General features: G+C 32.4%; 3 protein-coding genes across 6 annotated transcripts; 1 reads left to right on the forward strand and 2 right to left on the reverse strand.

Moving 5' to 3' along the window:
- The first annotated feature begins 133 nt into the window (after positions 1-133).
- On the forward strand, positions 134-2,859 carry LOC114400475 (50S ribosomal protein L20). 3 transcript variants are annotated; one of them, XM_028362949.1, is made up of 4 exons: positions 136-288; positions 821-883; positions 1,121-1,330; positions 2,441-2,859. In XM_028362949.1, exons 3-4 carry the CDS (start codon positions 1,145-1,147, stop codon positions 2,618-2,620), a joined length of 366 nt encoding a protein of 121 aa, XP_028218750.1. In that variant the 5' UTR covers positions 136-288; positions 821-883; positions 1,121-1,144; the 3' UTR covers positions 2,621-2,859. The 3 variants fall into 3 exon arrangements, with proteins under 3 accessions (XP_028218756.1, XP_028218750.1, XP_028218744.1); XM_028362955.1 differs by lacking the exon at positions 821-883 and having other exon boundaries at positions 134-288; positions 1,126-1,330; XM_028362943.1 differs by lacking the exon at positions 821-883 and having other exon boundaries at positions 137-288.
- Positions 2,860-2,933: 74 nt separating this feature from the next.
- LOC114400463 (beta-glucosidase BoGH3B-like) lies at positions 2,934-7,194 on the reverse strand. 2 transcript variants are annotated; one of them, XM_028362922.1, is made up of 10 exons: positions 7,004-7,194; positions 6,621-6,860; positions 6,224-6,428; positions 5,878-5,968; positions 5,635-5,780; positions 4,962-5,205; positions 4,645-4,749; positions 4,362-4,544; positions 4,072-4,276; positions 2,934-3,662 (listed from the first exon to the last, which is right to left on the reverse strand). In XM_028362922.1, exons 2-10 carry the CDS (start codon positions 6,838-6,840, stop codon positions 3,178-3,180), a joined length of 1,884 nt encoding a protein of 627 aa, XP_028218723.1. In that variant the 5' UTR covers positions 6,841-6,860; positions 7,004-7,194; the 3' UTR covers positions 2,934-3,177. The 2 variants fall into 2 exon arrangements, with proteins under 2 accessions (XP_028218723.1, XP_028218731.1); XM_028362930.1 differs by lacking the exons at positions 4,362-4,544; positions 4,645-4,749.
- Positions 7,195-10,767: 3,573 nt separating this feature from the next.
- LOC114400497 (abscisic-aldehyde oxidase-like) lies at positions 10,768-20,016 on the reverse strand. The gene is made up of 10 exons (XM_028362971.1): positions 19,822-20,016; positions 17,366-19,057; positions 16,347-16,606; positions 16,053-16,262; positions 15,667-15,885; positions 13,344-14,309; positions 12,712-12,807; positions 12,426-12,524; positions 11,754-11,943; positions 10,768-11,225 (listed from the first exon to the last, which is right to left on the reverse strand). The coding sequence occupies exons 1-10, from the start codon at positions 19,967-19,969 to the stop codon at positions 11,008-11,010; spliced, it is 4,098 nt and encodes a 1,365-aa protein (XP_028218772.1). The 5' UTR covers positions 19,970-20,016; the 3' UTR covers positions 10,768-11,007.
- Between the last annotated feature and the right edge of the window lie 2,814 nt (positions 20,017-22,830).

Genomic DNA, 22,830 nt, shown 5'->3' on the forward strand with positions numbered 1-22,830 from the left:
TATTAATTTTTTCACTAAATTTTTTATTAATAAATTAGAAAGTTTTTAATTAATTAAAAAATAATTATCTCTCTATCAATTCTTTTGCTGTTTTTTTATTTTTTATATTTTAAATAGTACTAGTAGCCATTAATAGCTAACCCAACACAGTCTTCAGAAAAGCTAAGCCCAACAAAATACCACACCACACCAGTTAAGCGCCGCCGTCTAGCCGGAAGCACCGTATCTGTGGTGATCGCACGTTAAAATTCTCGAAATCTAAAACCCTTCGTTCTCTTCATTTCTTAGGTATGCATGGCACTATGGTCATACGCTGAATCTCGTCTCAATAATTATCTGCCCATGACACAGACTTCATTTTACGTGTTTGATAAAATGCCTGAGTTGTGTGAATCGTGTTTACGGTAGCTGGTTCTGTCTTTTTGGGTGCCCGGAACCAACCACTGTTACCCTTTGGATTCAAGTTTGGATTTTTTTGCATAGGGATCATTTGGGTCACTTCTTTTCCCTCCTTCTAATTTACCCAATTTTCTTATGTTAATTCAATAGGCTATAAGTTTTCATGCGTATTGGTATGCACATCATGTGAATATTTGTTTGCAGTGTATGGATTGTTTTCTAAAGGATTTTTATTTATTTTTTGCTGGGTTATTGGATAACGAGATATTTAGTAATCAGTTTTTACATTGTTTTTTCTTTTATAACTATTTTCAATAAATTATGCTTCCTTGATTGCTGTGCTTATTGTTGGAGGAGCCTGGCAGAGTGGCTTACATATATGGCTGATTTATTTATGTGTTGTTTTCTGAGTCTTGATTAGCCCTTTGAAGTTTGAACGGTGTGAAAACAGTAAGGAAGAAGCTGAAAATTGGTATAATCTGAGGTATCTAGAGCACTTTTTGTTATTTACTGACTGTCTATTAGTGATTCTTGATGATTACTGTTTATGTGGGAGTGAAGTAGTGAACATATGCTTTCTCATTATCTTCTTGCAATTTTTTGTATCTCTGCTTGGGGTTGGCGTGGTTAGAGCAATGTCTGATGAATGATAATAGGGGGTGAGGGTTTTCTTTTTTTACTTCATCCTTTGTTTGGGATTTGATGAAACTGTGTTTTGCAGAGTAGAAAGAACAAAGAGGAGAAAATGAACAAGGATAAGATCTTCAAGCTAGCGAAGGGGTTCAGGGGTAGAGCCAAGAATTGCATAAGGATAGCAAGGGAGAGGGTTGAGAAGGCCTTGCAATATTCCTACAGAGACCGCCGTAACAAAAAGAGGGACATGCGATCCCTTTGGATCCAAAGGATCAATGCTGGTACCCGCATTCATGGGGTATGTCTTCTAACTCCTTTTCTTCTCTCACTAATCCATAATCTCTTACAATTCAATGCTTGATCAAGAAATTCAATATGGCTATTGTTGTTTTCATCAAACTTTGATTGTTGACCAAGTGTGTCTAGTTTTTTGCCGAGTAAGAACCTAAAGTATGTTAATTAGAGAATAACTAGTTATTTCTTTTGTTTCTGCATGTTTAGGAATTTGTGCAATCAGAAAACCAATCATACTCTAAAATCTCGGTGATGCAATTGCTATGATTGTGAACCTTGTGGTAATTCTTATATACACATGTCTAACTTGAGCAATATTTCCACTTGAAAGCTCTGGAAGCAAAACCCATGCTTTATATATTTAAATTATTGCTCCTACAAATAAGGAGCATGAGAAATATATAGTCACACTGTAGTACCGTTCTGATGTAATCGCACAAAAAAAGATTCTTTGTTTTAGCATTGTCTGGAAACTCAGGACTGACTTCCCCAATCTTCAGTTGGGTTTACTTTTCTCCTCTTAAGGCTTCTTTTATTTGTGAAATAACTTTCAAAGAGTTCCCCCTTTCCCTAGTCATATTATGTATCCAGTATCCTCAATTGTGGAAGGTACTTTTGTTGCCTGTATTGCAAAAGTGATTGTAAGACCAAGCAACTTCTATTGTTCTGTTGTCACTGCTTTCAGTTAAAAGCTCTGTAGGATGTGAGCTTTAACTAATGGTAAATGGAGAAATGAATTTATATTCTTCATTAAGAAGCATAGGAGAATGTATGGGATGAGCAAACCAGTGATAATGAGTCTTTGAAGCAAAATAGCTGGCTTGGAAGCAAGATTGGATTCTTAGGTGAACATGTATGATGTATCTGGATTCAAGCTAACTATACTTCTTGTACTAAAATGACTGGACTGAATACATGGTGTGTGAGAGTGATACATTTTTAACCTCAAATGGATTGAATATTAGGTGAACCTGCCTCTGGAATCTGTAATTTTTCTCTCATTTATTTAACACCTCTATTGCTCCTTTTATTTTTGAGTTTATATTTTCATGGGCATATTCTTCTGCCATTTCATTTGTCAATCAATATATTTTTTTTTCCTTTTATTTGCCAGGTCAACTATGGGAACTTCATGCATGGGCTGATGAAGGAGAATATCCAACTTAACAGAAAGGTTCTGTCAGAGATATCTATGCACGAACCCTATAGCTTCAAGTCTTTGGTAGATATATCACGAAATGCATTTCCCGGAAACAAGAATGTGGTGATTCCTCCTAGAAAGGTGGCCTTTTAGAGCATGTGGCACTTTAGCAAACAGTTAGTGGTAGTTTATGTTCCAATCTTGAACTATCTTTTGATTTGGGTGTAGTACACTACACATTGCTATCAATTTCAATTGCTTGTTATTCACAAACTCGTGTACTTTTTAACTACATGATCCTACTCCTCCGCTACCCCTTTCAATTGCTTTGGTGTCGGAAACATTGTACAATAATAAACCTTGATCCCAACTACGATTGGTTTTATGGATCTGATTATTGGCTGCCATTAGCATCTATCAAAAATAAAGATTTTTTAATACATGTTAAAATTGGGAAGAACAGATGTCTGAGGTTAGCAATCATCACTATTACCACACCAATCAGAAAGCCAAGTTTATAAGATAAAATTGCCAAGGCTCCAGACTAAATTTTATCTTAAATAACATGCTTCTTTTCCAGTGCTAAATGGAGTTTCTCTAATGCATTCATTACAAAGATAAACGTGTTAACCATTCACTTTGCAAAAGACAATTGCGAGTCTCTTGTAGAAAAGGAACCGTGAGATCTTTGAGTAATCTCATAAATGGTTTTAATACTTGGTGGGGTTTGTAGATAACCCAAATCCAAATGGAAATAGAGGATCATAATATTTATCGCCAACATTCATTGGTAGCTGGTCAACTGTCTTGAACCATGTTCTTGCCAACTTGCCAGTGAATCCATAGTCACCAAAGAGAAGATCAGCTACACCTTGGCCTTCAGTCCCTGGAAGCCATGCAGCCACAAGTGCGTCTACTTTTGATAGATATGGCTGAATCACAACTGGTCGGCCGGTGATGAGAACTACCACACATTGTATAGACCCACATACATTGGTGATGGTGCTTGGACCAGGCTCTGGAATAGTCAGATTCAAACTATCACCAAATGTTGTTGCATAAGGGTGTTCACCTACAACGACTATGGCACAAGAGAAGTTGTTGGACTTGACAAAGTTGGAGTCGGGATTTTCATTGAAGACAACTTTAGTAGCAGGATCAATCGTTTGTTTTACAGCCTCAAGGATTGTTGTACCTGCATGGAAAATGGAATTTTTTTCTTCAATATTTTGTAACTTTCCTAGAAAAGAAACGTATGATCAAATATCTCAAGTTGCTGTGTATATGAGTGGTTTTATGTTAACCCATGTAGGTTTTAGTGTGTGATTAGTTTTCAGTTGGTGCATGCATGTTCCAAGGCATGTTCAAGCGAATACATGGACGTGGAGTCATTGGATTAAATGTTTGTTTCATGCTTTTGAACGGAAAACCAAATACACCTTTAAGACTGTTGAAAGTTGATGCTTTTTAACATGTAACACTAATTACTTATCCTGTAGAGTAGAGTTCAAGTAAGCTTATATACACACTCCTAAGTCACCCGGAAAGAGATTTCTAGTTTTCAGAGTAATTTTAAACACACCAAATTAAGCATGTTTGCTTACCAACAGTGAGATTATTGCCACCAAGCCCCTGCCAGGTAATTGTCCATCCTCCACATTGATAACCCAAATTGTCAGCATGACTTCCTGCCACCAGTATCTTTGCAGCTTTCTTGGGAAGGGGAAGCAGAGGTTTCTCAGCAGATTTACCATTCTTTAGCAACACAAGTGATTTCCTTACGGCTTCCCTTGCTATCTGTCTATGCTCCTGTTTAAGGGACAATAATTGATCAATAAAATAACTCTTTCCATTTGAAAGATATGGTTGACATTACATCCTTGAAAAAATGTACCTCACTACCAAGTTGATTCACTAGGCTTAGATCAGCAAGTGGATTCTCAAATAGGCCCATGACAAATTTTACTCTTAAGATTCTTTTAACAGCATCATCAATCCTACTTACTGGGATAATATTGTTCTTTACTTGATAAGTCAGGACATCAATGAATTCAGTGAAATTAAAGGGAACCATGATCTGTAAAATAATGTAAAGTCATAAACTCATAATAAATGAAAAGTCATTACGTTAAATTTTAGACACTAAAGTCATAATATTTCTTTCTTTCTTTTGTTACCATATCAATTCCAGCACCAACACCAACTTGAATAGAGTATGAATAGTTAGAATGAGGAGGAGAAGTAATCTTGTCAATGCCTAGCCAATCTGATATGACAAAACCCTGAAAGATGCCAAAAAGGGTACATCGCAAGCTGAATGTTTAATCATCTTCAATTTGATGGAAGACCATTCTTTTGATTCTAAAAATAGACTTAATTGACCAAAAAACCAAAATTTGGAAAACCAAAATCGCACATAATATAGATTTAAAGAACCAAAACTACACTTCAATTGCTTTATTAGAGAAGTAATCAAATAAGTTTTATTTATTACCCTGAACTTCAGTTTGTTCTTGAGGTAATTAGTGACAAGAAAATGATTAGCATGCATCTTTTGGCCATTCCAGCTAGAGTAGGAGACCATTACTGTTGAAACCCCCTTGACAATGGAGTCATAATACGGAGGCATGTGAATTCGAAGCAATTCACTATAACTGATCACAGTATTGTTCTCATTAATGCCCTTGGTTGTGCCACCATCTCCTACATAATGTTTAGCACAAGCCGCAACCTTGTTCCTGTGGTAAAGTAATTCAAATGTTGAAGGAATTGCATGCCTAAAAAATTAATTAGAATGCAGACTGTTCTTTACTTCATTGAAACAATATTCAAGTTTTAATAATGAAATACTTCATATAGAATAAAAAAGTAACAAATTCATACACACAAATTCCCGGAGAAACCCCCTCCAAAAGAAAAATATTAGTTAAAAAATTGTATAAATACAATACAATACAATACAATGCTTTTGCCTAAAAAACAGAAAAAGTAAGTTTAAAATAATTTATAAATGCAGTAAATCTTCTAATAATTATCAATTATAAAGAAGAGCAGCAACTGAGTGAATATTACCATCCAGCATATGTGCACGGAAGCATTTAAAAAGTCAAGATGACCAATTAATCTAATGATTCACACTGAACTCAATCTACTACCGAGAATCTTACTTTCCAGAAACATAGGGAACCCCCTTTCTTGAATTGCTACTGATGTCTCCTTGCAAACCAGGAATAATTTCAGTCATTGCTTGAGCAATCTTAGGGTCCTCGCTGTAACTTTCAAAGCAACGCCCCCATCTAGGATCTCTGCAGACCTGTGGAAAAATATGGCTATCAACAATATTTGGAGACTCGATCAATGTCAAATTTTATGTGATCTGAACAACAGAATAATTAGCACTGCTTAATTACCGCAATGCACGGAGCAAAAACATATTGAATTCCAGTAGCTCTAACTTCTAGGGCAGTTGCATCTCCAATCTTCTTTATCAGTACTGGATCCCTAACAGCCAGTATAAGATAAAAATGAAAAAATTATTCATTTTAAAGAGCAAAAAAGTCTCAAGTATCAAATTTGATTTCTCTCTCAATGAAGGATAATTAATTGAATGGTCTAGTGAAAATGTTAACATGTTGAAATATAGCTTTCAAGTGCAAATGACACCATTAGCGTTTGAAAAACCAAGGTCTTCAAATAACAGCCTTGTCACAGAAGAAAATGACCATGACCACTCATATATTGTACATGTTTACTTGCCTGGTAACTCCTAGCCCAACATTGTGAGGAAAGATGGTTGCCTTGTAGACATTATTGTTGCCATGAACTGCATCTATGCCATAAATCATTGGAATCCCGAGGCGCGTAGACAAAGATCCATTTTGGATTCCATTCACCATTTGGATCCAAGTCTCAGCAGATGCATTTGTGGCTGGAACACTCTCTCCCCCACTCAGCACACTCCCTGCCCATCAATCATCACATCACATATATTTCTAATATGTCACCTCCATAATAGCAAACACTATTATGCCCCTTATATTAAACAAATCATACACTTAGATGAGGCAAAGAAAACATTACTATTAAGCATAGTATAACTATAGTAGCATATAAGGCACTAGTATTTGGTTAGAGATTGGAAGAGAGCAATTACCAATGAAGTACTTCTTCATCACTTGTGGGGTGGCAACACTTCGTTCAATCTGCACCATTTGGCCTATCTTCTCCTCCAGGGTCATTCGCTTCAGCAAGTTCTTGATTCTAACATTCAGTGGCTGTTTCGGGTCTTTGTACTTCAAGTATTCTGCTTGTAAAACAGAAACAAGGCAGCAAAATAGAAGAACCAACACAAGGGGTGTTGTAGTTGTTCCCATTTGAACGCTTGAAGTTGAACCTGCATGCAGTGAGACATTTTCACAATAGCCATAACACGTGAATCCCATTAATTAACTGACATGCATAACAAGCCAGAGAAGAACATGTCAATCTAAAAACACATGAAAATGGAGCATAGTTAAAGGCATTAAGGAAGGCTACCACTATTCCAGACACTGAAGTAAAGAAGTTGAATGGAGAGTGAGATTATAAAGTGGGCTTGAGAGTGAGGTATGCTAATTTAAAAAAACTTATTTTGGTGGTCCAAAATTATTATTGTCCCTGCTCCTTAATAATCTTTAATTCTTTACATAATACTATAATAGTGTTATTATTATTTTTTTCATTGAAAAAAGTAGATATAATGTAAAAATTAATCAAGACTATAAACACATGGTAGTCCCAATCCCAAACTATCTAATAATTTCTGGCTAATGTATTGCCTAGTGCAGTCAGACTCAGAGTGGTGAGTGAAAGCAGCTGTCAGTGATTGGTCTCAGTACAATTACAGCCTGTGTTTCTCAACTACATTCTAATATATATGCATATGCAGACATTAGTTACGTGAATCACATAACTAGCTTTCAGTATTAACGTACTAACCATAAATAGTAAAGAAAGTTTAATCTTCCGGCAATTTATGTAAGAATTTTTACCCTATCAATTAATTATAAACTATGCTAGATATAACTTTTATAAAAATCAATAAATTTACTTGGATGACAGTTTACTTATAAAAATATCTGTATGCAGAGAGGATAATTACTCAAATATTGAAACAGATATTTACCCCCGCAAATTTATGTAGGTATAACGACTAGCTCCCAGCAATTACATGATAACTCAAAAGCTAATAAAACGAAAAACTTATTTTAATTTAATTAATACTAAAACGTACAATATCCAGATAACACATCACATGACACTTACAACTGAATAAACAAACTACGTGCCCCATGGCATTACAATACACATAAACCTAGACAACATCAGAGTAACTGGTATCACCTCAAACATTCATATGCAAGTATGTAATTCTATAAAGATAAACTACGAGTCCTAAACCTTGCCGGTGAACACTATACCTAACGTTTAAACAAACGAGCCCTAAACCTTGGTCCCAACTACGATTTATTTTATGTGTTGTTGTCATGAGAAATGTGGAATTATAGTGTTGCTGCTGGATTTAAATGGGGGATTTGTGTTCTTTGTGATTATTTATTATCTGTGTGTGGTTAATGCTATTAATTGCACGAAGAGGAGATTGTCTTGTTAGGAGGTCTTATTATCTATCACCCTTACGTGAGCAATTGAGGAAGGCCGGAAGCTCATGCAAATCTAGATATAATTCTAACCGAGGTAGAATAATAATTTTTACATGGGTTATGTATGTAGGCTCACACGTAGGTTTGGGTCTAGGCTCAGACCAAAATATAACACATTTAAATTTGACTTAAATATGTTAGAATGTTTTCTTTATAAATGATTCAATTTTATTTTAAGTTTTTTTTTAAATTTTTTTATGAGTTTTTGATATGTTAAAATTTTTGTTTTGAAAGCAATGATGCAACAATAACAGTTATGATGGTGTCCTCTATCACTGGCAACAAAGATTAAGAATAAAAGTTTTTATATATCAATGACTCAACACAGTGAAATTTTTTATTAGGGACTTTCAAATTAAATTCATGGCCAGCAGTACGTACATTTTCTCCCTTAGTTACTTTGGAAGACATTTCATATGTTGTAATTTTGATTGTATTAAATATTGTTGTCTGGGCCTACATCATGTTCGGAACAAGTTAAAAAATATAAAAAAAAAACTGTGGATTTTATTTAAAGTAAAAAACAATCACGACTGACTAAACTTATTTAATTTTTAAAAGTAGCAAATTTTAATCAATTAAAAAACTTGAAAACTAACATAACGCATAACTTAAATTTAAAAAACATTAATTTGCTTACAAATTTATTGTGTCCCTGCTAGATTGTAGGTTGAAAATGACCTGAAATGTGATTTAGAATCACAATCGTTCTTTATAGTCCCGATCAATATAATCATGTCAACAATCAAAAATATATTTATTAAATTAAATATATATTTAATAATTATCTAATAAAAATCAATTATATTATTCTTTAAGAGATCTTAATTAATTTATTTATCTATCACATAATTATTAGTCGAATTTATGGATAATATCATATTTTTAAACTACCTAATAATTTTTCCACAATGACATGTTTATATGTCTTCCCGCCATTGACAATTTTTATTTGCAAAGGTTGCTTTCTCTTTCACCGGGACAAGTCATCTCGAGATGCTTAGCTTAATAATTCATACAAATTCGAATTAATAGAAGAAGAGTATGTACGTGATATTTTATTATTTATTCATCTTAAAATTATACTACAAATTAAAAGAAATTGTCCTGATTTTTACATTAACAAAACATTTTTCATTTATCAAAACAAATTTAAAGCAGTTTGTCTTTCACTTTTTCCCCCTTTATTTTAAAAAACACTAGTCTATCACATCGTTTTACGAGACATCGGTGTGATGTATGCATGCGACATTATTTAAAGGTTCATTCTTTTTCTTGTAATTTAATATTTTTTTAATTTTCATTTTAATAAATTTTATTTATTTTATTTATTGTTTTTAAAGTATTTTAGATGATATTTTAAAAAGAAAAAAAATACTCTAAACAATAAAAAATGTTATCTAAAGGTCTTCAAAGACGAAAAAAATAATCTTACAAAGATTAAAAAAATATATAAAGATGAAAATAAAAAAAAATACTAAATTGCTGAAAAAAATATTTAAACCCTATAAAAAATATTATTAAATCTATCCCTCCTCCATTTCAACATACATGCCACCATTTTATTCAATTCTGTCTTATATACTTTTTCTCTATCTCTGCATTTTGCTTTTTCTTTGTTTTACACACGGTGCTTGGGAGCTATTCTAGTTCTAGTTCTAGTTTAAATAAAGATGGAGGAAATTCATTGTAAACACGTGTTTGTTACTTCTATTTGACACATTGCTTATTATATATCATGCATATGCGTCATCATATTCAAATTAATACGGATGAATTTTATCTTGCAGAAAAATTAGTCCTTACAAATTACAGTATGAAACTTTGTCGGCAGAGGTGTTTGTATTTAGAAATTTCTTATTGACGAAACGTTTTTTTAGAAATGATAAACTTTTTTCTTAAGAAAAATATATATTTTTTTAAAATAATCTTTTTATTATTAAGTGAAATGTATACCTCATTTAATAACTTATAGTCTTAACTTTCACTTTATTCAGTTAAACTCGCATACAATTTATTTAATAATTGTGTGAAAAAATATTAAAAAGAATTTACTGTCAACACAACTTCTTTATCATATCATCTTACGATATCAAGAGGTAAAATTAGAACGTAAATGTTGTGATGAAAAAAATAGTGAGAAAATGTGAATTATAAAAAAGTGATGTAAAAAATTGATATAGAGACTACTAGCGTTACCAAACTAAGTTTGTACTAAAAAAAATTATTTTAAAACAACATTTTAAGGGCTGAAATGCTCTGCAGTCATGAATTTTTAGTAGCACTTGTTAGTTACCTATATTCTCTACAGTTTAATTTAGAACTGCATAAGGTACAGTTTAATTAAAAAAATATAGTTGCACACTTCCTAATTTAATTTGGTTAACAAAAAATTCTTTTTTTTTGGTGAAATTAACAAAAAATTATCTTATAAAAATTGAATTGCTGCTACGAATGAATTCAGCCGCACCAAATAAAAACATATACCATTTTTTTTATACTGAGCAATTTCTTTTTCTTAAAACGGTTTGGTTAATATTTAAAGCGTGCTTATTTGGATGTTAGAGCATTCAAGCAAGAATGATGCACGACACTTTTAACTATTTTACTTGTGCATAACTAGAACAAAATTGTTCTTTTCCTTGCTGCAAAAACCACCCAGCTGAACTAGCTTGGGTTTCTTATTGTAAACATTAATTTTTTTTAAAAAATTCCACTAGCATGATCATTATGTGAAATAATATAAAAGAAAAACTCCACTTATTTATTTTACCAAAAGGACTGAAAAATGGATAGAATAAAACCATTCTTCTAACTTATTTAGGATAGTGATGAGCACCGTTATGTACTTCCCATTTTCCATTTCAAGTATCTTTCTACAATGTCCAGTCCACAGAGTTCCTTGACCACAGGCATGGTTGCAGGGACTCCCAACTGAAATGTTGAATCTTCTCCATCTTGGTTGCTCCATGAAAGAAGCTGTTTCCTTGCTTCTTTTACAGCTGCTCTTGTGGCACAGTGAATGGAAGCTGCTAGAAGTAATGGCGGCTCGCCAGAAGCTGCAGCAACAAATTTCAGTTTATTTTTTTTCATTTTAGATTTTCAAACTGGAATAAGTGATGTTTTCTCCATCTTATTAAAAGTCTAAAATAAAACATAGGCTGAAAAATTCCTACAAGTTACAATCACAATCTGTATTTTATTTTTCTTTCAAACTATTATGCAGATGAAACTGAATTGATTATTACATGTTCCATCAACTTCCAACCTTAGGTTTGATACCAAACTTTTTTTTTTTTTTAATTCCTTTTATAGAGGTTTTACATGCTTCCCGTATTCAAGCTACTACATTATTTAACTAGTTAGTTAACACCACAAAATATGTGGTTAACAAATAATTTCTGTCTTTATCCCTAGATTTTGGAATTGAACTGTTAGAATAAACCTATAATGAATCAATATCAATGAAAGAAAATGCACAAAACTTCCCGTTTCATGTACAAGTGATGTCCACTCAGGAGGAAAATAAATAAATAAGACCAATGAACAAACAGGTTTTTGATAACTCCTTGGCTCCTTGTTCATACCTTTTGAAGAGAGAACACGTTGCTGGTGGTGCCCACTGTTGAGGATTTGAACATTAAACTGTTTAGGTATAGTGTCTATCGTAGGGATTTTGTAGTTCCAAGTGCCATCTTGTAACACCAAACCATCAAGATTTGTTTCGTATTCTTCAAGCATGAAAAACCCTAACCCCTGGACAAAAGCTCCTTCAATCTGCAGGATACAATTATATTGTTAAGAAGCATAAATATTCATAGAGAAACAACTGAACAATAGTTCTAAGTAGTAAGAGACCATAGACATTCTAGGACCTCCAACTAATATCTTAGGCTTTTTGGTGGAGTTGGTTCTTAACAATAAATTTTTAGCTAACATAAGGAATTAAAGCCTCTCTAGTTCTTAACAAGAGATCAAGGCTCGTCAAGCTCTAATATCTTGGATTCTTGGCTCTTAACTAGATATATTGGACTCAGCCTATGTGGCAAACTGATCAGGATTTGATTATTGTCTTTTCCACTTTTAATGTTAAATTTATTTTTGGCATTGGGAATACTGTGCCAGTTCTTTCTCCTTTTTTCACTCCCGAGGATCTTGATGTGAGAAGTTGTGTTAATAAAAAACTATTTTTGGACCCAATTCTTGTGTTATTCTTTGGTTAGGGCTGAGCTTGCATAGCAAATGTGTAGTCAGCTTACCTGTCCTAAATCAACAGCAGGGTTTAGACTCTGTCCACAATCATAAATAATGTCTGTTTGCAAAAATCTGGTTTCTCCATTCAGAAGATCAATTTCCACCTGAGAAATAAATTCCATTATTTAGAATCAGTATAAGATAAGTAGGCTCAATTACTTCAGTAACATGGTTTTTGAGAAAATTTGACATTATCACTTAACATTCAAGAGAAGTTATTATTAATGAACTAGAGAAAATACCATTTTGATTTGAGATATGCATATGGAACAAAAAATAAAAACGACCTACCTCACTTACTGCAGCACCATAATTTAGGTAACTCATGGAGTTAACACTGGGTGCATAAAATGAAGATGCTAATAAGTTCACAGCTTGCATGTATGCCTGTATGTTAATAAATTGTCAGCAACATGGTGATTAAATATTAATGCTTGAGGGCTAGGAAAATAAGAAGAAATTCTCTACACTCAATTCCATTTCCACAGTAAACTCCCTGAATATTTTCCTAATTAAAAGGAGTTAATTATGATCCCATAAATTGTGAGAACGCTAAGTGCCAATTTGCCATCTTCCACGCTACAAACTATAAGACCTTAACAGGAAAAGCTTGAAGCAATACATCTCATGCACAATTACAAATACTAATAGTAATATACGTGCATCAGTGTGAATTGAAAAATGTAAGTTTGTAAACCTTTCAGAGGTCAGTAGTGAAATTCAATCAGAAATAGTCAGTTCATATGGATCATAAAGAGAGGAAACAGTTAAAATGCCACTTGCTTCATGTACTTCATGATTATGAAGAGAAGTGGTTTTATCTTCGGGGAACTTCTTCCCACAAACATGAAGATAACTCTTTGAGAGGAAAAACTATCAATGTTCAAAATTGAGCTTTTACTTTATTTATATATAGTAGCTACCTGATGAATAAGGGTCTCCCACTTGATAGAGCCCATTTCCTCCTGCAGCTTTTCCTTAAGAGGCTTTAGCCTCTCTACCAAGACATTACAGCAAAGCCTAACTGCTTCACAGCTTGACTCTGATGTAGTGCTCCCAGCAGTGAAGCCTCCTTGAATCAAGCTCACCGTATCAGATTGCACAACCCGTACTTTGTCCAAGAGACCTTCAGTTCCATCACATTGAATAACACCGAGAGCATATGCAGTCGTCTGTTTCACCTTTGTCCAAAGACCTTGACCCAATTCAATTCCTCCAACTTCAACAACGATAGACCCGTCAGAAAAAATGCTTACTTTACCAGGAGTTGGTCTTAGCATCAGTTGAATTACAACTGGTACCCGAGAGATTCCCCTTTTCTTCCAGGTGTTAACTCTGTTAAACTCTTGCACCAATTTATTTCTCTGGTCATAGTTTGCAGAAACAGCTAACTTACTCCATATTGAAGGCAATGTATACTCATAAGGTTCACCATGAGAATACTCATAGAATGACTGAAGACTTTTGTATGTGTGAAGATTAATGCTTCTGACAGAATCTACATCCATTGAAAGTGTAGCTGCAACATTTTCTATAATAGCTTCAGCAATAAATGATCCCTGCACCTCCCCAGGGCCCCTCATTGAAGATCTACTAGGATGGTTTGTTCTGCATACCTTTATATCAAAAGATAGTGCACCCCAGTCGTACTTTTTAAGTGCGCAAACTATATTATGTGGCATAATTGCACTTATATCCACATATATCCCTGCATTGACCAATATCTGAAGGTCTAGTGCAGTAATCTTACCATCATTCCTAAACCCAACACTGTAAGTTATCTTCATGGGATGCCTTCCTCCAGCCATTATCATATCTGTCCTTCGATTTAGATACATCCTAACTGAGCGCTGTAATTTCTGTGCTGCCAGTGCACATGATATGGCAACCTGAAAGATCCGATAGTTAGTACTATGCAATACATGCATAAATATATAATTATCATGTATAAGAGATACTGAGAGAGGAGAATTTGGAAGGCAGTGGGGGTAGTTAGTCCTATAAATAAGAGCGGAACGATTGTACAATCAGTTAGAAAATCTGTTATAGAACCTTGACCTTAGGCTTGGTGGAGGGAGATTTCCCTTGGTAAGGGAAATCTTTGTTTCATTTGATTCTTTGGTAAGGGAGATTTCCCTTGGTAAGGGAACGATTGTACTTCCTATTCGGTAATAGATAATTCATCACATCCTTCATTCTTTCTTTGTTTCATTTGATTCTTTGGTATAATTCAATAGGGAAGTAGCTAAGATTCCTTACAAGCAAGCTGTCTTTGGCCATGGGTTCAAATTTGGAAAACAACCTCTCCGATTACAGGGTAAGGCTTCATACAACTACCCTCCTCAGACTCCACTAAGTGGGAACCTCGTTCACTAAATCACCCTTTAGTCCCTGGTAGTGAATTTCCCTTGAGAATTGGGATTCTAGAGTTTCAATGGGGATTATCTCATGATTTATTCAAATTTCAAAGGAACTTTTTTTGTCGGAAGATCTTTTCACCTAATGTTTTTATATTTTTTTGTCTTGTTTCTTTTGCCTATCAGACAATTTTAGGTCCTCCAGCTCAGTATCGTTCCTCCATCTTAACAAATTAATTTTTGATCCAAGAAAAAAGAAAAATATAAAATAGCTTTGGGAACCCAATTTCTATTTCATTGTATTCAAAATACACATTACAAGGGAAAATGATTACTTGGATAAACAGTAAGCAGCAACATATGCTAAAGACAAGTGAAGGACATATATTGTCATGAACCATCCAAAAAGCTTAAGCTATCGGGTAAAAGTTGGTGGATAGTTTTATGCTATTATAAATCTCTAACACACCCACCAACCTTGTGCTGAAATTCAACTATTATTTTAGAAGAATGGAGGCAGCAAGGATCAAACTTAGACTACAAGGTTATATAGAGGCTTCAACATCATGCCACAAACTAAATATCCCAAAAGCTTAAGTTGTTGAGAATAATGGAATCGTTTTATACTTCTATAACATCTGTAACACATGTCGATAAAAACTAAAACCATATTGTCTAGATTGCTGAATATTATCTAGAAACAAAATCAGTGAAATGACAATAAAGGCCTTTTATTTTCAGATTATTAGTGTCTTCTCCAAACTACAGAAGTTTTGAAGGTTCATGTCAACACTCTACAATATTTATTAGTTAGTTGTAATGAAAAAAGAGATAGAGATAAAATAATAAATTAGAATTTTAAAAAATTAAGACATAAATAAATACTTACTGGCATGGCTTTTATAGCCTTTCCACCAAAACCGCCCCCAACCCTTCTTGTAATTACACGGACATTATTTTCAGGAATTCCTAGACATCTCGCTATAATAGAATGTGTAAACTCGGGGCATTGGCTGGAGGAATAAACTGTAATGCAATTGTCTTCATCTGGTACAGCAAGTGCAGTTTGTGTCTCCATATAAAAATAGTATTGAGACCCAAGTTTCATCTGTATTTCACATTAATCAACAATGAATATTTTGTTCAGCATAACCATTTAAACATTAATTAATCAGGAGCAAACATAAACGTTGCATCAGAAACCAAGGTGCACAAAGGTGTGAAATGAGAGGAAGAGGGGAAACAAAGGAGAGCAATAAATGTAATCTAATGTACCTCAGCAGAAAGAATCTTGTGATCTGCTTCAGCCATTCCTTTTGATATATCACCAACATGTTTTGGATAGAGAAAAGGAGGAACTTCAAAAAAGCTAGATCTTTCAACAGCATCTTCAACAGATAAAATAGGTGGTTCAAGATTTTCATTATCATAATCAACAACAGCTGAGTTTGCAGCCATATCTGCAAGTTTTTGAGTATCTGCAACCTAAAGAAGGTATTCAGTGACTAAAATGAAATAAAAAATAAGCTCATACATTGTTGGATCAAAAAGAGGGCTTTAAGAACACACCACGAATGCAAGGCGTTCACCAACACATCTGGTTATCTCTTCTGCAAATAGAGGTTCGATACCAAATATAGTCTTAGATCCAATGTTTTCCCCACCATTGGGAATGTCTTTACTTGAAATGATATCCCTCACTCCATCCAGTTGCAATTCAGGCGTTAGTTTTATACTCCTTACCCTTGCTAAAGGTTTTGCACTATGAATGTATGCTCCATGTAAGCAATTTGATGGTGATGGAATGTCATCCACAAACACAGCCTCACCTATATATGATTATTCATAAAAATGTACTTGTTACTGAACAGAAATTTAAACAATTAAACATGAGAAGTCATAATTGAAAGGCATCAAAAAAGGATAAAATAAATCTTTCACACATAAAAACTAGTCTCTGGCCTGGAAAGAAGACTTTTTAGCATAGTTAGAAGGAAACCAGAGACTGTAAGATGCAAAATATGGATACACAATTCATCTGAACCAAGAGCATGAGGAACAGGGTTTTTATGAACATAGTGGTTTTGACTTCTGCTATGTAGCAATTGATCATAAAATGCTACTGAATGAATATAAGACTTTTCCAAAGCAAGAGAACAGACAAAGGGAAAAAGGGGAAAGTTTTTAGAGAAGGAAAAACCATCATCATGTTTGCTTGCTACAAGCTTTTAGGGAGAAAGAGAGACATTTATGAACCTGATTAAGAGTTTGATGTCACTTACCCAATGGAAGTGAGTAATGATGGGTAGACCAATACACAAGTTTGCAAGCATTGTAGGATATAGAGAGGGTAAGATGTATACAACTTTACCACCATAAGAAGAGAGGCTGCTTCTGAGACTAGAAAATTTGACCACCAGGTCACAAGCTTACAACCTTATAACTGCACGAAGGTTTACTTTCTAATATGAAGAAATACCACCTTTTGTCATGTAAATATTTAAGTTTACTAAATTGAAATGTTGATAACAATGCAAAGAAAAGAGTAGTCAGTGACTCAATTCAAAAGTTGATGATACCAAACAAACCTGAAGCTTGTAGCGCAGCTCCAGATTTCATGATTGGCTCCCCAACAGGATGATACTCACAGCCTGCTTCAAGGACTTGCTTCCCAGATGATAGTAAAGTTGGAACATTGTCATGATGAACCTGCTTCTGATTCTCTTTTAATTCAAGATCCTTAACCAAAGGAAGATTAATATGTCCATTCAAATAACTATTTGTTATTACCGAAGTGTTGAAAAGTGGGTTTAAGAACTGAAAAATAAAACCAGCTGCCAAACTTGAACGGTAAGCAGTTTTTGAGGTATCATCTTTAGGTACAATAGTTTCTGTAACCAAGTTGACAGCATCGTGCAGAATGCTAACATTTAAAAGCTTTCCAGCTAAAAATTCCTCAACATTTTTTGCTCTGATTGCATGCTTAATTCCATAAGTACCAAAAGACAACCTACAAGTGTCTATCACAGTTCCACCAGAGTCCTTGCATGGAAACACCTTAGCCAGGAAAGCAGCATTTAAGTAGGGAAGGGCATTTCCAAGGGGTCGAGGAGCAGCTCGGTAAGTTTCAAAGAGGAATCTACTTTCTGGTTCTGAGGATTCACTTTTATTGAGTTCCAAACTAGGAATTTTAATGCTCAAAAGCACACTTTCAAAACCTAATGTTGGTCTTTCCAGAAATTCCTCTAATGCCAGCCATTCAAATTGTGTATCAGTCATTATGTGAACCATTGCATCTACAGCAAGAAGTATTACAGCAATATCTGATGGAAAATTATTCTTTTGTGCCATAACTAAATTGCCACCAACACTGGCCGTGTTTCGAATAAATCCTGAGGCAACTTTGCTCATATGGTCAGCAATCTTTTCAAGTATCATTACATAATCTGAGAGAAAGTCATTTCTGCTCTCTTCCTTCAGTGTTTGAATAGCTTTAGATATTGTCACTGCTGCTCCAATTTCAATCCCTGTTTGATCCTTTCTGATCTTTGAAAGCTCAGAAATTCCCCGTAAATCAATGTACTTATCATAACCTTCTTTATCTTTGTAATATCCCATACCTGTATTACTAACAACAATTTTTATCCGGGTACTATTGGCATGGTTTAATTTCAGTAAGTTCTGAAGCTCCGTTAGACTAATAGGTCTGTGCCAACTGTGTTTGTCAGAAGCCAAGAACACATCATGCTTGATCTCCTTCAAAAACATAGGAAATCTACTAATTGATTGAGTATGGTCATACTGAGGCAACCTACTAAGCTTTGAGTCCTGGCTGTCTCCTTTTCTCCAGAAAGAGTTGAGACCCAAATCCTCCATATCAACATCAGCTGAAAAGCTTTTGCAGACATCAGCAATTGCTCGATACCCTGTACAGCGACAAAGATTTCCTGCAATAGCCTTTTCAGCCTCAGTAACAGTTACTTTAGAGAACCCAGCTGGTGGTTTTGGAGAACTAGTTTTTTCAGCATTGACAAGTGTTCCATAGAGTGAGACACACATTCCAGGTGTACAAAAGCCACATTGAGTAGCATGGAATCCTGCAAATCTTTCATGAATTGGGTGGAATCCTTCTTTAGTATTGCCAATGCCTTCACTAGTCGTTATTGACCAGCCATGTATGCTGCAAAGTAGTGTGAGACAAGAGCTTGCTGTAAAATCCTCAACTTGGTCATGCACAGGATCATATTTGGAGATTAAAACTACGCAAGCACCACAACCACCTGAAACCAACCGTGTCAAAACATAAGTACCAAATTGAAAAGAAAATTAGGGCTACTATAAGCCAACATCTTCTCCTACTTCATGAGTCATGACGAGACAATAAAAAAATTAGAGCCCCCCCCCCCCCCCCCCCAAATCTGTCCTTAAGAAGGTTCTTAATGAGAGAGAGAGTTTTATTTTCACATTTTCAGTCTTTTTTTTTTTTTTTTACATTGTCAACTAATTGGAAATCACTCTAGAAATTACTTTTGAAGTACTTGTAACAAAAGCCAACAATCTTAGCATACGTGACAATCTATAATTGAATGACAGTATAGAAGTTTGTCAGTGTATTCTAATTAAATTCACACGCACATATATGATAGGATCCAGTACAGTACAGGCTTATGATCAGAGTAATCCGTGAATTGCATGTAAGTCTTCCATTGTTTCCACTTCTTAAAACGCCAAGAAAAAGAGTATTGGACAATTTAAAGTGGCCCTTAAAAAATCATTCCATGACCATAAAAATCCATTCAGCATTTCATCAAGTTGTAAACATTAAGAATCACAGAAAGAAGGAAAAGATGAATCCCTACAGTAAACACCAAGCTTATTGAAATTGAAAAGCAAAACAAAAAATAAAAAATCCAGACTTCAAATAAGATACCCATGAAGGGGAAAACCTCCAAAAACTAATTTAACAATTAATCAAGCGAATCAATCAACTGCTTAACCACCAAAAGAGAGAGAAATGGTTGAATAAACACAAACACATGCATACCTTCACCACAACCGAGCTTGACACTCTTGAAACGAGTGCGAGTGCGTAAGAATTCGAGTAAAGTGGTTGAAGGGTCAACGTGGGAGAGGTCGAACCTCTCACCATTAACAGCAAAAACCAAACTTGTTGGTGTCTTCTTCAGTTCCATAGTTCAGAAACTGTTATGTTTATGTTTTGAGCAAGAGAACAGAACTTTACACTCTTATATAATGACGTGTGTGTGAGTCTGCACTCGCTAGTAATCATTGCTTACTACCAAAGACGTAGTCAACTGCTTGAGAGCGACGTGGGAACATTTGGTACGGTTCTGCGGCTGATTTTTTTTTTCTTGATATTTCTTGGTTAAATTACTCATTTTTTTTATTTTTTAATTTGATTAAATTATTCATTTATTCTTAATTTATTTTTATTTTTTTAATTTTTATATTTTAAAAGTGATCTTTTTAATCTTTATAATTTTTTTTAATTTTTATAATTTTAAAAATGATATTTTTAATCCTCATAATGATTCTTAATTTTTTAATCTCTATAATTTTTAAATTTTAATAAAATTAAAAAAATATAAACTATAAAGATTAGAAAGAACACTTTTAAATTATAAAGATTAAAAAAGAATTAAAATGTAAAGGATTAAAAATATTATTTTAAACTAAAAAAATAAAAAAATATGAAATTATAAAAATAAAATGAGTAATTTAATCTTAAATTAATAATGTTTTTTTATATTTCCATTAAAAAATAATAATTATTTTTGAATGTTTTATATCAATTAAAAAATAAAAAATATTAATTTTATAAAATTGATCTTATATTAATATTAACTTATTTATAAGTTTTATTATTCACTCATAATATTATAAAAAATATAAATAAAAGGTTACTTAGTATTAATTTTTTTGAGAGAAAATTATTAAAATACAACCATTATTTTAGGATAAATTTTATTCTTAGTTTAAAAAAAGCATTGTATTCGAACAGCGACAGTGTGAGTATCTGTCTACATGACGTGGGAACAATTGGTACCGTAATTAATTCCCATTCTACCGTCTCAATCAGTTAATACAATACATTACTTTCGTGATTCCTTTGCACGTTCTTCTTGCACCTTCTCACCTGGACCGAATTTTTTTTTTTTACTGAATAATAGTCACGAGTTTTTCAAGTTGGAAATTGGAATTATAAAATAAATGGTCAAATATATATATATATATATATATATATATATATATATATATATATATATATTTTTTTTTTTTTTTTTATTTTTTTTTTCAAATTCATAATTTTATTCATTTTATTTTTTAATTGAAACATTTCACTCACAATTTTTAAAAAGTTCAAAATTTTAATCTCAAATTTTAGATTTTAATTTTCTTATTTTTTAATTAAGACATTTTATTTTTCATTTTTAAAAAATTTAGGATTTTAGTCTTCTATTTTATAATAGAAATATTTCTTCTTCCAATTTGAGAAAATTTACAATTTTAATTTTTATAGTTAATTTCAGATGTTGATCTATATATTTTGTAAATGTTGACTGATATGTATTATTTTTTTAGGGTGACACATGTCTATTTATTATTCACATGAAAAAAATTATTATTATTAAATTACTAACAAGCTTAATTCATTAAAAAAATTAAAAAATATATAGTAAGTATGAAATTGACAAAAAAGATTAAAATTACATATTTTTTAAAAGTGAAAAATAAAATATCTCAATTAAAAATTAAAGAGACTAAAATCATTAATTTTTTAAAATTAAGGGACAAAATGTCTCAATTAAAAATAAAAGGACTAACATCACAAATTTTAAAAAATAGGATACTAAAATATGTTAAATTCATTTTTCATCTCTGCACTTTAATGTATTTTTCATTTTCCTCCTTGCAATTTTTTTCTTCATTTTTGTCTTTGTAAAATGTATTTTTATGTTTTTCTTCCTTAAAATACTTTAAATATCATTTTTTTACAGTTAAAAGTATTATCTAAAATGTTTTAAGGGTGAAAGAAAAAAAAACACATTTTATAAAGATTAAAACATAAAAAAATTGTAAGGATGAAAATGAATAAAACACTAAATTACATGACGAAAAATGTACTTAAGTCCATAAAATAATAAAAAAAAAGTTTGATGGCTATGTACACTCCAATATACTTCCTTTTGTCTTGTTTATAAGAAGAAAAAAATACTTTATAATTATTAAAAAATTAATTAATTTCATTAAATTATGTCATTTTTAATTAAAAATAAATATTTTTTTTCTAAAATATCTTTCAATGGAACTTGATATCAACATATATATTTTTTTGGTTTCATTAAATGAAGAGTATTTTAGAAAGAATCTCATTAAATAAGACATAGTTAATTAAAATTTGTTTATATTTGAGATAAAAAAATAAGAGACTTTTGTTACTTATATTTAGTAGCAAAGGGAATAATATTTTTTACCTTCTTAATAGTAATAATTACTGTATTTTTTGTAACAAAAATATTAATAAGTATTAATATGATTTTTAAAATAATTACTATAAAAGTTAAAAAAGATATTTATGGATTATTTTTCTTATATAATTTGATATGATAATAAATTTATGGAATATTTTTATTATTATGGAAAATTTTATTTATTAATTATTAATCACTAATCATAATTATTAATTACTAATTTTAATTATTGATGAACATCTTATCCAAATTATAAATTTCATATAAATAAAATAAAAAACAACCATAGCTGTGCCAAAGAATTAATCAAGACTTACTAATTTTAATTAACATGAACAATACAAAAAAATATCATTAAATTAACATTAATTCATTCAATGTACATTTTTCTAGTGTTTTATGATATATAAGTTGAATTCCATTTTTAATCAGTGTGATGATAACACAAGTAATAATGTAGTATTTAATTTAATTTATTAATATCTTCAATTATTCTATATTTTTTTTATCAGCGATATAATATTTATATAAATATTCTATATATAATTTATTGAGGTAAT

Source organism: Glycine soja, chromosome 2 (genome assembly GCF_004193775.1).
Source record: "Glycine soja cultivar W05 chromosome 2, ASM419377v2, whole genome shotgun sequence".
Taxonomy (NCBI): domain Eukaryota; kingdom Viridiplantae; phylum Streptophyta; class Magnoliopsida; order Fabales; family Fabaceae; genus Glycine; species Glycine soja.

Coding starts and splice junctions, on each gene's coding strand:
- LOC114400475 (XM_028362955.1), top strand. CDS start 1,145: ATGAACAAGGATAAGATCTTCAAGCTAGCGAAGGGGTTCAGGGGTAGA. Junction 1,331..2,440: donor CTGGTACCCGCATTCATGGG/GTATGTCTTCTA, acceptor TTTATTTGCCAG/GTCAACTATGGGAACTTCAT.
- LOC114400463 (XM_028362922.1), bottom strand. CDS start 6,840: ATGGGAACAACTACAACACCCCTTGTGTTGGTTCTTCTATTTTGCTGC. Junction 4,750..4,961: donor AGAACAAACTGAAGTTCAGG/GTAATAAATAAA, acceptor GGCATCTTTCAG/GGTTTTGTCATATCAGATTG. Junction 4,277..4,361: donor TGAATCAACTTGGTAGTGAG/GTACATTTTTTC, acceptor TCCCTTAAACAG/GAGCATAGACAGATAGCAAG.
- LOC114400497 (XM_028362971.1), bottom strand. CDS start 19,969: ATGGAACTGAAGAAGACACCAACAAGTTTGGTTTTTGCTGTTAATGGT. Junction 16,607..17,365: donor AGCTGCGCTACAAGCTTCAG/GTTTGTTTGGTA, acceptor AATCATATATAG/GTGAGGCTGTGTTTGTGGAT. Junction 16,263..16,346: donor GTGAACGCCTTGCATTCGTG/GTGTGTTCTTAA, acceptor TACCTTCTTTAG/GTTGCAGATACTCAAAAACT.